General features: G+C 36.0%; 1 protein-coding gene and 1 long non-coding RNA gene across 2 annotated transcripts in view; one reads left to right on the top strand and one right to left on the bottom strand.

Moving 5' to 3' along the window:
* Positions 1 to 3,801, bottom strand: part of LOC119640784 (tubulin polyglutamylase TTLL5) — a 6,479-nt gene extending 2,678 nt beyond the window's left edge. Inside the window, exons 1-2 of the mRNA XM_038039008.1 lie at positions 3,035 to 3,801; positions 1 to 539 (exon numbers count right to left, since the gene is read on the bottom strand). Coding sequence (XP_037894936.1) covers positions 1 to 539; positions 3,035 to 3,150 — 655 coding nt within the window. The 5' untranslated portion in view covers positions 3,151 to 3,801. The remainder of the gene's footprint in view (positions 540 to 3,034) is intronic.
* Positions 3,802 to 6,353: 2,552 nt separating this feature from the next.
* LOC119640866 lies at positions 6,354 to 11,965 on the top strand. Its single transcript, XR_005247752.1, has 4 exons — positions 6,354 to 6,484; positions 8,695 to 9,262; positions 11,170 to 11,245; positions 11,375 to 11,965. It is a non-coding gene; the product is annotated as an uncharacterized LOC119640866 (long non-coding RNA).
* Positions 11,966 to 16,073: the final 4,108 nt, after the last annotated feature.

Here is a 16,073-nt window from a genome sequence, read left to right as displayed (position 1 = left end):
CGTCATCGTCATCATCATTCTCAGTATCTCCACTTATATTCGTGTCTAACGAAGTGAACATTTCATTATCTGCACCTTCGCCAGCGTTTCCACCAACATCTTCAGCATCGCTGCCAATGGAAGTCTCACTGGAGGACAATGATAGACGTGAACGATTCTCACTTTGTATTATGCAAACAAGTTGATTCGGTTTTTGTTTATGAAAAGCATTCTTTTCATTGCCAGCTTCCGCTGATGCTCCCCCTTTTTCTCGTACCGAATTTGAAAAGCTATTTCCCGTTGAATTTCGACTAGTGGACGGCGTAGGTGTGGCTTCAAGTTTTTTATCTAGTTTAATGGAATTATTTTTACTGCCATCATTAGACGCTGTAGTGGCAGCATTAACGGACAGAATAGATGTATCAGAGCTGCTTGAGCGAGGCTGTTGTGTGTGCGTATTTAAAATGTTGGTGCGAAATACTAACACGGCATCACGTGAACCCAAACTTCCACTTGTAATCCAATCTGTCTCACCCGGTTTCTCGATCCTCCTGCATGATCTGTAATCAAGTATTGAATTTAAACTAACTCAAAAATTGCGAGCAAAAAATGCAGAAAGGATGAAGAAGGAAATGGAATGCTTTGAATATGTAGCAAAATGACGTCTTATAAATATAGTCATGCAGTGTATTGTAAGTTTATATTATATCCAAATATAAGAGTGATTTTTCTTAAAAATAAAATCGCAGTTTCATTTCGGGTAAGGTTAATAAATTCCCTAAAACTGTCACTTTTTTCACTTTAGAAAATTTATTAAATTAGTTGCATGTATTTTGATAGTTTTTTCACTTGAACAAGGCATTTATTGAGAAAAGTTGGTCCAACATACATTAATCAAAATATTTTCCATTATTTTCCACACTTTTTCCCATTTTGTCGCACGAACGACACCGGTTTGGAAGCGATCCAATCATCGACCCATTTTCGTACCGCTTCGACTTTGCGGAGTTGCGTGCCAGCTATGCCATAATGCCAACTATGTGATAATCAGAAGGCGCCGTGTCTGGTGAGCCTGCTGGGTACAACAGCTGCAACATCGTTATCCTGGACAACTCTTGCAACATCTTGTCAAAAAATGGCGTTTTCAGTCAATTCGTGTCGCCACATTTAAACCGTTGAAACCAAAACCAACAATTGGGATAAGATGGAGCAGCATCACTAAAAGCTTCTGAACATATTTGGTGGCCTTCAGCAAAAGGAATTATGATTTTTAATTTGTTTCTACTTTTACAAGTAACTCTTCATCAATCAATTTTTTCTTCTATTAGGTATTTGCATGTATTTTGATAGGCGACTTCTACAAGAAAAGTTGGTAAAGAAATGGGAAATATCAGTGTACATAACGATTAAATTCGATGCTTTTGACATTTTCCTACATGAAATAACAGATTTCGATTTAATATTATTGATTTATTCAGCGCACGCCGACGCTAATCATGGAACCTTAAAATTTCATTTCCGATCTTCATTACTTTTGTTGTTTAACTTGAAGATATCTAAGGCGGCTATCATACGAATTGACTGAAAATGACATTTCGAACCTTTTCAACATCGTGGTTTCATTTGTTTGCTAGGCAAAAAAGGGGTTGTTTGTGGCGTATTGTGACTGGTGATGAGAAGCGAATCTACTACGACAATTCCAAGCGCAAAAACTCATTAGTTAGGCCAGGAGAGGTATCCATCATATCGATATCGAAGCGGAATATTCATGGCCATAAAGTACTGCTGTGTATATGGTGGGCTCAGTAAGGTGTAGTGTGTTACGAGCCGCTAAAACCGAATTGAATTGTGACTGCAACAACGTCAATTGAACAAACTGAGCGATGCAATTTTGCAAGAAACACCATGAAAAGCGGCCAAAATGGCTACCATACGAATTAACGGAAAATGACAGTGTCGCCACTTGTTGCAATTTTTGTCAAAGATACACTGTTGCAGCTCGAATGGGAAGTTCTGTTACCCCCGTGTACTCACTAGACATGGTGCCTTCTAATTACCGCTTCTTCAGATCGATGCAGCATGGCATGGCTGGCACGCGGCTCCGCAAAATTGAAGAAGTGCGAAAATGAGTTAATGATTGGTTCGCTGCCAATGTCGCCCTTCCAACGCGACACGTTGCCAAAAAGGTCGAAAAAAGTTATAGAAATTGATGGAAAATATTTTGATTAGCATATAGTGCACCAATTTTCTCCATAAATGCCTTTGTCCAAGTCAAAAATAATCAAAATACATGCAAGCACTTACCAGTTAAGTTTTTATATCATTCTAAGAGACAGGGGAAATCTAATGTAATACTTTAGCGAATCTCGATGAATTTTTTTTTTTTAAATTATATTTTGTAATTCTTTCTAATCTCCTTTAGCCGCGCTTGTATAGGCCGCTTCCCCATGATCGATCGATAAAAAAAAAAGAAAGATCGGAATTAATCAAAACTCAAATTTTTTCTCATATTCTACGCTATTACATTACTTCCTATTAGTCCGCATATTTGGAGAAAAAAGCGGGGAGGTGCTTAAGTACCGAGAAAGTGAAATGATTTTACGAATATTTGAACGCCTTGAGAGCTTATTAATTTAAAAGACAGGAAGTGCTACAGAACTTGCGCAAATTTTTTTCACATTATTTTGCATATCTGCAACGTGCGATGTGCTACTCGATAAACTACAAATAACACAAACACATATGATTTATTATATTTGTTTCTACGGGAATTATAACATAAAGAAAAAAAAAGAAGAAAAAGTCTACTGTTTGGTATTTATTTAGCGAGCACATAGGCGTATGTGTTCACATGTATTAGTTTGTTCCAAAGCAGGAGTTTTAAAATTTAATTTTTAAGGGTTTGTTTTTAGTGTTTTTGGTAAAAACATTGCCAACAGAAAACGCTATTGAAAGAAAAAACTGTTCATGTGTGTGTATATTGGTAATTTGCTTTACTTGTTTATTTGTTATATTTTTTTTTTTAATTTTTTTTTTTTAATTAAGAAAACTTTACCGTTTAACATTTTTATTTCTTTTCAAACTTTCAACTCGTTTCCGTGACAGATCGAAAAGTTTTCTTGACATGTCTAAACGTTCTTCATACGCCATTTTCAAACAGTTTGATAGCATCGGCGATCTCAGACATCTCAAAGCATTTATGCAAAAACAATAGTTTTAAAATGTAAAATAATATGCGATCCGATTCAAATTGATGAACGATTAATATTATATGCGATAAAAATTTTTACACCCACCACCAAGTGAAATAAAGGCGTACGCTCTCCACTACTACTAAATTATTTAAAATTCGTTCGTTGGTGTTCCTTTTTCTGAATTATACATTACAAGGAGATTTCGGTAATAGTGTATGTTTTATTGATCAACACAAGATCTCCCAACTGATATACCAGGATTACTTTATTCATACATACATCTGTTTCGCGGTGTACTGTTAAAACGCTTTCAAAATGGAAAATTACACTTTGTCGTATGTACAGTCAACGCAATTAAGCTCATACTACTTGCTTATAACTGTACAACTTTAATCAGTAAGTCATAGCATCATGCATCGATTAAAATCAAATCAGAAATAACATCCTCCTTCCCGTCCCCCTTAACTCCATTCAACGTTTGCGGTCGAAATATAATTATCTATTTGCACGGACAGACAGACAGATAAACCTTATTACAAATAAAATATTTCGGCACTTTTTACATCAGTTTAAGATGGCGGGTATCAAAAAATCCATCTCGAGATGAATATATTTTTTTATTTGTTAAAATTTATTGTAACTTACGTTGCGTTACTTGTAGGAGCGACGGCATTTGTTGCGGGCATACCGGATCTGAAATAAACAGTACACAAGTACAACGTAAATTATTATTTAACTTTCCTAAAAGAACGTGAAAATTAATCTTAAGCACAAGGTCGCGCTCATTACAATCTTATCAAGCCTGTATCTGAATCCGTATCGAAAATGCAAAAAAAAAAAAATGTGAATTGTGAACTTCTCGAAATAATTAGTTAGGCTGAAGAAGTTAGGCTAAGACATTTTTTCTTTCTTTTTTTTTTGCAATCGCGGTAATAAGAATGGAAAGGCGGTCAAAAACTCCATCCAAAAAGTCATCTATTGAAAAAGGAAGATTGAATACACCGCGATGCCAGCGCTTTGCACTTCAATGCGCTTTTATTTAATTAAAATTATTTTCTGCGTTAATAATGAGCGCTTCTTTTCCTAAAAGCAACTTATAAAGAACTATATCCCCCTAGTGTGGATGCCAACGATATTCGATTTTAACCTCAATGTTCACGATTCCCGTGCCCTCCAACATTGCTTTGTAAGCTTTCGCGCTTCGCAAAAGCCTCAAAAACTAAGTTATGTCTGCGGTTTTTAAACGGTATACTCTATACATTGCGCCAAGCTTGAAGATATGAGTTTATTATGGAAAAATTATAGGTCGCCACATCGTTACAGATAAAGTAACAATAACTCGTAGAAAAACTACGGTTTGACTATGTACGCCTTTGTCAAACAGACGTACATGCTAACAATTACAAGCTTACGCTTTCCAAATATTCCAGCAGATTAGCTTCATGTTTAAAAACACGAATCGGAAAACGAAACGGAAAAGTATATCAAGGTCGTGCCGAACGGACTTATCTCACACAATGCCTATCAAGTAACACCCTAAAAACTGGATCTTCTTAACATACATGGATGAAAAAATGTTTGCAATAGATACGGTATGACATAATCGCAACTAATGTTGAAGTCATCGATTTTCGGCGATAAAATTATTTTCAAAATGAAAAATATTTTCCACATAATGCATGACCTTTCGGCAAGATTAGTGCAGATGTTAGTGTGGCAAGTTTCATCAAAATATCTCGAACATTGCTACGTGTAGGTACATGGCAGAGACATGCTTAATATGTATATATATGTATGTTTGTATACATCTACAATATCTGGTCAGTTGTCCTCCTATTTTTCCAGACATATATAGATGCGGATCTATCTCAAAATCTTTTTTGTACCATGAACCTTATCAAGAGTAGTGTAAGATATCCTCCATGGGTTCCTTTTCTTTTGTTACGCGCGCCAATCTAGATCGAAGACGAATTAATTATAAAAGAGATGATAAAAAAAAAGGCTAGCAAATATTTCTATTTCTGACAAGAGGGACGATAGGTAGCCAGAGAAAAACTTGAGGCTATATTTCTGCTTTTTTATTTCCAAAAGACAACTCTATTCCATATTTGTGACATTACGACTACATAGCGGGAGGTTGCGAAAACATGGACCGCACCATATTGCCCTGTAAACGATACTACCCTCTTAATTGTTATGTCTAAGGTTGTATGTACGGCGGCAAAGATAATTATTTTATTTTTATCATTTTTTATTCTTGTGACATTTAAAATATGCTGCGTGCTATTTCCCCTCGTCAATTCTTTCCAACCCCATCCGCCTTCTTGATTGCCGACGCGAACGTACCACTCGTGCGGGCTGAACTGTATATTAAAAAAGAAAAAAAAAATCGAAAATCCATCATCAACACATTTTTAAGGTATCATCACTTTTTTGCATATTTGCTGCAAAAATGTTTAGTGCAGCGTATGTAGTCTCTGGCCTGTTTCTCTTCGTACAAGGCATTGCTGATAGTAGATATATTCCAAAGCCTTTTCCAGTTAAAGTGAAATTTTCATTATTTATGTATAGTTTTTTATGAACCTTAAGACCTTCATGCTCCCGTAAGAAATATTTCTTTTCATTTAACTCATCTCTGATCTGCTCTATAGCTCTCTATCGATTCTTTATGAAATCAATCTCTCCGCTTTCAAATGTGTCTTTCATTTATATATATTAAATGAAATCGTGTCAAAATGATAAAAGTAAACCTTTTTTTCTTTTTACGCTTTAAGACGTTCAAAATAATGCAATAAATTACGATTTGATGACAAATAATTTGAACCTTTAGTTATACACTTTTTTATTATTATTATTATTATTATATATATTCTTTTTTCTTATTTTCTTTCGCACTCGCATTTATGACTAACATTTTGAATGGAAAAATAATGTATATTTAAATTTACGCAAACAGTACTCCACTCAGTGCCATATATATACATCTATATATATATAGTGAATAATGTTTTATGTATTGTTAATAATGATTTTGAATAGTCAGTCACACGTGTTCCGTTTACGGTTTAACGATGGTCTGTGGTTTCCTTTCAACTAAATCATAGCTGAAAGTTAAATGTTTAGCAACTCTTGCAAAATATATGTAAAAACTAAAAAAAAAAAAAAAAAAAAATTAAAGAAAGAAATACTTACATGTTTCGTAGGCAGTGAGTGAGTGAGTGATAAGTAACTTGCTTTGTCGATGTGGAAACGCCAAAGTTATTTGGCGTAGAAAGAGTTACCAAATATGTTTGACATCAGTCGTCAACAAAGTAAGTATAATATGGTATGACTATACTTACTTCCTAATATCTTAAACATGCTACAAAGGAACATGCATGCGCGCATGCATGAATTAATTCTAAATTACATATTAGGGGACGGTAGCAAGGAGCATGATTTCATCTATTCTTTTTAAGCCCATATCACGTGTCATATATACCTTGACATTATATAATAACTTTTTCATGTTGCAAAATTGACACATTTATATTAACTGCCTAAGCGAAGTTATTTCTTCAATCACAAGAAGAGGAAGGCATCGACTGAAAGTTTTTACACTTCGGTACGATATAAATTAATTTTTTATTGTTTACAAAATAATCCATTTGAAAAATAAGCGGAAATATCAAAGCAAGGAGACGTTCTTCTTCAAAGAAACAAAGTGAGGGAGGGAGGGACGGACGGACGGACAGACAGACAGAAAGAAGGGAAGGGATAGAGAGAAAGAGCGAAAGAAAGAAGAGCGGGCGGACGGACAGACAGATCAAAACAGAGAGAAAGATACACCAGCGGAAACTACCCTATAATTAGTATATTGTATAATTGTTGCATATATTGCAGTTTAGTTAAAAGAAGGGCTCGCCGTAGTCAAGCGTCTTTATGTTCATTTGAAGATCGCTTGGTCAATGTAATGAAAGTTCGTTGAAAAATCCTTTAAATTCTAGAGATATAGAAAAACAAAAATTTACAAAATCATTTTAGGACATATGAAAGGGCAAGGACAGTGGGGATAGAAAGCAGACTGTGTTCGTTGTGCTTCTGTGGCTTATGCCAGACTCTTATATCCTTCGCTACGTGACGAGCCTTTGAGAACCGCCATTTCAAATCAAGTTGTGAAGAGACACACCAAACAGAAGTATATGTTGACCTCGCAGCGATATCAAAAAAATTTAAGAAAAAAATTCTTCATTTCTAAGCAGCATAATGCGCTTTCAGCTTCGGACACTTTTCCCAACAATGCCCGTTAGCTTCGATGCGCTGTTTGTGGTGAAAATTCTTCGAGTTTCTTCAAACAGTCTTTAACCAGAGATAAGTCATCCTTTCATGTTATTCTCAAGTCTTTTACTTCAGAGCTCTTATAAGTTTATAGTAAGAAAAAATGAACGGCGGACTGAAACAATGGCGTATAAGGAAAGAGGGAAGCCGAAGTTTAGCCCTTCCTCCTATCCAAGTTTACAATCAATAATGTTTTTAAATCATTTGGTCGACAACGGTCGTGTTCACTTCATCTTGCCCTGATTTAACCTCTACCTCTTAATATTTTATTGTTGTAAACTACTCGACAGTATAATCGAATTCTGCCTCGACATTAACGAAGTAACGAACCAATTCTGTCCAATTGCCTTTATATATGTATATAATTCTCAATCTATCTATTAAAAAATAATAAGTAGATGTTATGGCGTTACAAATAATTGAAGCTTTTGTTCCCCAAAGAGAGCAATATAACAATATAGATACGATGTTTAAGTCAACAAATAAAAGGTACTGTAAGGAGCTTGGAGGATTCAATGTAATAACTTAATGATCGATTCAGTGCGTGATACCCTTTCAATCCTCCCAATATTGCCAGAAGCATCACGTGATGGCTAAGTTATAGATCAAATCTATACAATTTGTCCAGAAATATTGCAGAGAAGCGTTGGATTTAGTCTAAAGACTAGGGCATTTCAAGACCATCTTTAAGATCTTTATTACAGGCTAACCACGCGTGATATGTTTGTATAATTTCAATACTTCAATGTGCGTGTCGTAGGTTCAAATGATTTGAAGGTTTATCTTACGTAGACCTTCTAGATTAAGTTTCGATTCTGAGTTTCCCACTTGAATCGCTAACGTTTAGCTTTCATAAGGTCTTTCCATATGGTTCTCCCTCGATCTATCCGGATATTTTGCACAATTTTTATCAACGAAAAATATCATCCAAGGTTTCACTATCAAACAAATACAAGACCGTGCATCGTCTTTAAAGATATACTGCCAATTAGTAATTTTGTTTTGATTGTTTTCAAACTACCGAAATTTTCACGTCAGTACGACTATCTCCCGGGCAAAGACCATGCTTTGTTAACTGCGAACGCGTCAATTACTCGAAAAGGACTTTACGCAAAGCACGGCTTGTAATTAATTCTAAAAAGTATTGAAAATTTGCAAATTTTAGACGCCTACATTTGGCAACTTATTTTGTTCTATATTTCAGACGAATACACTCCTTTCACGTTTTAAGTTATACATATTTATGACTATCCTCTGCGTAACTACAAATGTTCAAGCGACAGACGAATGGATGTACGGACGCGCAGGCATAGATCAAGCAAATATAGATCAAAGTTTTCCGCTAATATCGGATACATATGGTGCAGATTTCCACGAATGCTAGATCTCTAGCAACCTGCACATTTCGTAATACTGATTTGAGCAGACAGATTCCATCCTCGATGGCGGATAGAATCAAAGAAAAAGATAAGGCTGGATATTTTCATATTTGTCTCTGTATTTGCCTGTCGAATTTTGAAACAAAAACGAGAAGAGATTGTTGTCCGGCAATATCGTCCATAGAGAAGATATATTTATTTAGAAAAACAAAAACTGCTTATACAAGATGAACATAGGGAGGGGTTCCCGTCACATGTGATCCCAACTAATACGTATTTTTATTTCTTCCGGAACTTAAGGAGACACATAGGCGTCAAATAAGCTGTGTATGAGGCGCAATGTAATGTCAGCAATTAGCAGCGGCTTTTACTGAGTAGGCATCTGGACTACAGGTGGGTACTCCAAAAGTTTGCGTTTGCTAACATAAGAGCCATAGAATAAATCCTAGACGCGTTTTCGGTTTATTGACGCATGATTCAATATGTAAATTGACCCTCAACTTTGGATCGAATATGTCCCCCAAGTCGTTATATCTGACCACATCATTCAGTTCACAGCGATCAGCAAAGTAATTAGACACCAATAGAGTTAAACGAACGAAAGGTTTTTACGTTGTTCGCAATATTAGAAAAACCCTGCCTCATACTCCTAACATTACACCTGCTATTAAATAATAGGAGTAAAGTAGGATCTTGAACGTCCACTGAACAAACGAATGGCGCAGTCCGCGAGACACTTACGTTAATGTCATTAGAAAACACAACGTGTAATAAATTCCCATTGACATTGACGTAGACATAATTCGAAAGTTAAGTCAAAGAGCTCAGTATGTAAATCAGGGGTTCAAAATTGGCATAAAATAACATAAGTCTAATCATGTGTCCTAAGACACAAAAGATAAACTGAAGTCGGCCAAATCCGCCTAATTGTCATTAGTTTTCAATTTCGAATTATCACTGATTAAACGGAAATGTTCAACGTAAATAGAAATATCCCATGAAAACGGAAAATAAGGACACAACTACAATAGGCAAAATGATTTCAACATAGCTCTTATAGCGCTAAACCCAACTTTGTCCATGTTATATGGTCCAACAGAACTCACCAATACCGAGCTATGTACAGCAACAAAAACTCCACCTCCCTATGGTCGAAACGACAACTTCTGTCGAAACGATTCGGGGTTTCGGACCGAGGCAGAAATTTACTTGGACTTTCATTATCAGAAACGTTTTCCCACCCAATCTTTAGGCACGTTTTCTGGCTACGTACAAAATATCAATTGATATATCTAGCGGCGAACTTGTGAATGGCGCGGCGAACTTAACTATCTGCTGTACGATCACAACCGTTACAAATGATATATCTATCTAAGGTATATTTAAAAATGTAAGCGAGAATTTAGTAAGCGTTTCCATTCCAAATCATCACAACAAAAAGTAACACATCGGTATTTTCAAAAACTTAAGAACTAAGAAGAAAATTCCGAATAAAAATATAATTCAGTCTTTCTCTAATTATAATCCGGAATAGAAATATAGGTTTTTTTAATACTTTGTAGATTTATGTCAATAAATATTAAATCTACATTAAATTTATAGACTTTACTATGAGGTAGAATATATAAATTAAATCTATAAATTTATTCCGAAGCACCTGGAGCACTATTTTTTAAAGGTGCGCCAAGAGGGACACGCAAAACAATCATAAAACCCAGTATATTAACAGTACCAGATCCACGTTGGACCTGGCACTTTTCAAAGAGGCAACTAATTCTTTGCGAAGTAACAACGCCACTAAATAAACACTCAGAGGCATAGACGTATCGATAGGATACATCAGCTCAGTTAGAACCTCAGTTTCCGACTGTTAATAAGTAATAGTACATAGCAGCCTACATGAGCGATAGGCATTCAATCGGTATTCAACCTTGTTAGCCTATAATTATTCAAATTGAGTATTTCGGGCCGTCGACCAATCAAGACATATATGTATGTTTGTTTAATGTGCACCCAACACAAATTACTATCTAGTTCCCAATTATATCGCTTTTCATCTTCCTTTGATTATTGCCGTAATTAGTCATTTCAATTAAATGATATTCATGCCAACTCCAAAGCGTTCCGAAACGTGTTATTAGAACGGCGACGAGTTTCTTATGTACATCTTCGATGGTTGTATTGCAGTATCGACGACATTGATTTTTTTAAATTTACTTTTGCACGCGTATCAAAACTTTTCTCCAACTCCAACTTTTCTCCATTAAAATTTCTTACCTGCTTTGCTTTTTTAATTATAGCTTTGCCAGTTGGCCGATCGGAATTAACATCTTAAGTGGCCACACGGTGAGCTCATATTTGTTTTTCCTCTGACAAGTAAGTGAAAGTTTTGGCTTCTTATACTCAAGCTTTTAATTATCATGATGTAAATTTATTTCTATAATTTATTTATTTACTTATTTTTTTTCGACTATTTCACACCATACTGAAACTGTTCACCTGCAGCTATTGGTTTTCCGATCTTTCAGAAGACGATTTCCACGGACCAAGTTCATTTTACACTTTGGACTAATACCATCAACCTAGTGTAATGCAAAACAAAAGTTTTCCAAAGGTCGATATTCCGTATTACCCCATGGGGTAAGACAACTTTATAAAATAACCGATGCCATACATATCCCAAAGCAACTTCCATACAGTTTAAAAGTTTTTACAAAGTAAAGAGTAAACAAATCCGAAAGCCATCCTCACACAAAGAGCTTAATGGTCGTACACAACCACATGATCGGATACTAACAATGGCTTGTGTTGAAAAATTGTTGCAAGAGCACGATTCCATTCAGCAAATAGTAAAATAAGTTCCCAACATTAGCGACGCGTGCTAATATTTACTTTGATGGATCTTCTATAAAACCTTACCACGTCTTTAATTGGGGTAGCTCTTGCCATATTTACGATATACTCGATCTTTAGCGCACATAAATCTGACAGAATCCCAGCCTCTGAGAAAACTACAAACTTGTTCCGGTTTGGTAATTTCCTAGGTTTCGCGCCATAAATTAGCTTCGCTAGACAATGTCCCGCCTTTTCCGTTGCGGGCAGTTCTGACTGCTGGATTACTGGATATATTGCTTTCCTCAAAATATCGTTGGCCTCTCCGCAATGTCGTGACTTCACAAGACTATTTGAAATTTCTCGTTGTTTGTAAGAAAGACGATAACTACTATCAATAATATGGTCTACAAGGAATACTTGATCTATTAAAATGGCCGCAATTACCATCTCAGGATCAGGAAGTAATAATCGCCATATGGCCTACTAGGCAGAGATCATTTAACACTTGTAAAACGTATTCAATGAAAGTACTTTTTATTGATATGTCAAAGACAAATACTTTGACCTCAATATCTTCTGCTCTCCGTTTAGTTGTAGCTCTTCGAATGAGACGTTATTTACATTTTGTGTGGAGTTTTAATTTGTCAACCTAACCTTTGAAAGCACTTTGTTCTAAAGGTAACGCCTGTATATATAAATGTATATATAAATATATACAAGCATGGTACTTGTAAAACACTATTTCGATGTTACAAGGTACAAGAATTGAGAGTATAACATGATTTCAAAAAATCGAATTTGCATTGCAAATTTGAATTTGTAATACTGCAACGGCTTCTCATTCAGGTTTAAATGATCTGCAAGAAGGAGTAAGCTTAGCTTTAGAAAGGTTTTTCGTTGCAAAAGATCCTTCAGCAGTACGAAGCGGAAAATTGGAAAGAGAATTGAAATCTACTTTAGCTCCCAGAGAAATTCTGAAAGAATTGCAAAATCGAAATAGGCAGGTATTTGCAACTACGTCAAATAAGTTTTGTAATGATGGAGAAAAAACTACTAAAGAGGAGTTTCAACCAACCGTAAGAAAAAAATTTTTATCATGAAATTTTACACCTTAAGCCATGGTTTCGATATAACACGGTACACATTGTTTTTTTTTATATTATTTTAAGGCCTCGATACTACTACTCGATACTACACGGTGCACCTTGTTTCGTATAACATTGTCTCGATATAGCACGGTACGAATTAATCGTGTTGTACGAGGGACGACTTTATATTTAATTGTAGAATTTGTTATAAATATTCGTTAAAGCATAGTTTCTCGATCAGTTACTATTATTTTGAGCAATCAGACAAATGTAGCTGAATAGCTTTTTACTTCGAAATTGCTTGTTAATTGTCAGATGTGCTTATAAGTAACTATCGCTTATAAGTAAGTAGTTGACCAAAACACAAAATCTTCACATCTACATCACAAAGGGGCAAAGGAATGCAGATTTCCGATGCAAGAAGGAACGTGCTGTAATAGCCCCGGCATTGGCGACAAGACTTTACTAACTTATCAGACATACACAAATTAAAGGGGCATTTTTATATAGAAGATACGCGTTTATTGCATGAAAATGATAAAAATGTTTTATTCGAAATATTTCTCATTCCTTCCACCTATATGACAATCCAACGCGGACAGCATGTCGACTAATTAATCACTCTTCTGAGGCAAACCAGTCATCGAGCTATTTCCTTGCATTTTTGTACGAAATCAAACGCTGTCTGGCAAGTGTATGTCCTGGCGACGCACGCAAGTGGTAAGTAATCTGCATGCGCTGGCACTTCCTAATTGAGCGTTTCCAACGTATCTCGAGTCGATTTTGCCTTGGACGGATCGATGAACGAATGTCAAATAAAACAATAGCCTAGTTTTTCTTTTTGACGTTTCGCTCTTTTTTCAGAAAGCGAACGTTTCAAATCGATTACTTGTTATTGATAGAGTTTGGTATTAACCGCTTCGCCAGACTAACAGCGAATGATATGTCATACTTTTGTCGTGCATCCAAACACAGAATGTCGTCTTCCTGCCAAGGCCATTCAGGCATGCCTGGACCTACCCACGATTATTTACGTTTAAGATTCTTAAAATCTCATCGCCAGTTACGAAGATAAAAATATATGGCTCTACCAAAGAAAATATGCTGCCGGCAAAAGATCTTTATTTGCTACAAAACTTAACATTTTCCAATAAAAGAATTTTTGCATTGCGATATGTGTTGGTATTACGACTGCTTATTGCCCAATCTATAAACAAAAAAAAAAAAAATGCAAACATGTACGCCTTTTCAATTAGGGACACGTATGGGTAGAATCCCGTTTCATATTTACATACCTGGTTTGCTGATATGTAAGAGTACATAAGAATACATGAGATTTGATGCAGAGATCACGATGCGATCAAGAGGTGCTTCTCAGAACGGGTTTCACTTAATAGAATTGAAAATAATATCAATATGCAGTAATAGACAAGCAACTAATTTAGGAGAGCATATCCTTCGATAACGTTAGAAGTTAAATGTGAAACAAATGGATAATATAATAAGTGGCAACATGGGAAGTTCATTCAACCTTGGCGTCAATGTCACGACAGGTCGAAAAACAGTAGAGCAAGGTGGAATTGAAGTTAGGATGTGGCATCACATGCTCTTGATGGTCAACTGATGCGACAAACTCATTGCGAAACGAAGGCCTGTCTTGAGGAGAGCGGTCCATAGAAAGAATATATTTGAAAAATATACTGATTCTATTTAAAACACTGTGCTCGAAATTGAAAAAGGCAACAATTTTTAAGGAAATACATCGATGGTATTCTCTGAAGCAATACCTATGTTCGTGATGATCGGTTTTAAGATGGATCCTGTGCAATCAGTCCAACCATATTGCGCAAACTTTTGCATAATTGCGGCAAAACACAAAATAAAGTTTCGACCTGTCATCAACTTTAAAGTAATCTACAACTTTTTTGTGTTCCGAGTTCAGGCCAGACTCCCTGAAGACAACAGTCGGCAGAAGATATATACGTCGAGACATGACACCTGTTTTGCGCAACCGAGTATGATAATCTTTTTTCCGAAGCGAAAATAGGCGCGACAAGAAGATCGCTCTTTCGGGGCGGCAATATGTATTTAGAAAGCTAAGTTCGCTCATTATTGCAATTAAGCATACAGTCCATCTTAATTAAATAATGAGCTATTCGAAGGGTCTGAGTAAGCGAGGAAGGAGGCAATATAAAGGAGTACTGAATAAAGATGTTGAGACATTCACTGTTAATATTACTTGAGGGAAATAGTAATAGTTTCTACAAGATATTCGCATTGTTGTAGCCTTGGACCTACTAGGAAACTTGGACCTTGGAACTAGGGAAAATTTTCTCCGTTCGAAGATTGATCCACTTTTTTAATTATTAGGTGTTTACAAAAATTTTGATCAGCGACTTCTACAGGCAAAAATGTTAAAGAAAGGGAAAATACCACTGTATATTACGGCTGAATTCGATAGATTTGATCTTCCTCGACCTAAAATAATAGTTTTCCTTTTAATGTTACTAATTTATTCAGCGTAAGCCGACACTAAACATGGAACCCTCCAAATTGCATTTTCGACATTAATTTTTATTGTTGTTTGATTTGAAGATATCTGCTGCCGAAATCCATCAAAACGCGTCCGGAAGCTGACGGTTATGCTGCTCCATCATATCAGAATTATCGGTTTAAGTTGTAGTGATTTTGATGTCAATGACAAAGACGTCCTAGCATGGAGGACCAAAACAGTTCAAGAATCACGAATTGCAAGACTTATTGGCCGAAAATCCAGTACAAACTATCGAAGAACTTTCGACCAGCTTATTAGTTGACGAACCAACTGCTTGTAGACGTTTACACGCGATGGAGGAGATCCAAAAAAAAGGGAAAACCATTGCCTCGCAAATTGGCTGAAAATGAGAGTTTGGCCATTTTGGTTGCAATTGTTGTTAACGATACATTGTTGCCGTTCGAATAGGAAGTTCTCCAACAACCAGTGTACTAACCAGACATGGCGCCGTCTCCTGATTGCCACTTCTTCAACATGGTGCAGCATAGCTTGGCTGGCACGCGAGTCCGCAAAGTTGCGTCGCCCGATTGATTGCTGCCAAGCCAAAATAAGTTCTTTCAACATGATATCGCCATGTTGCCGCAAATATTGTAAAATGTTGTAGAAAATGATCATGTTTCAAGCGAAAAAATGATTAAAACTTTTGCAAGCACCTAACATTTACGAACCGGATTCTTCAACCGGATCCTTGAAAATCAAATTTCCAACTTTTTGTCTTTATCCCAGT

Source organism: Glossina fuscipes, unplaced genomic scaffold, assembly GCF_014805625.2.
Source record: "Glossina fuscipes isolate IAEA_lab_2018 unplaced genomic scaffold, Yale_Gfus_2 128, whole genome shotgun sequence".
Classification (NCBI taxonomy): Eukaryota; Metazoa; Arthropoda; class Insecta; order Diptera; family Glossinidae; genus Glossina; species Glossina fuscipes.
The sequence above is the reverse complement of the archived record's forward strand: the minus strand, read 5'-3'. Positions and strand labels throughout refer to the sequence as shown.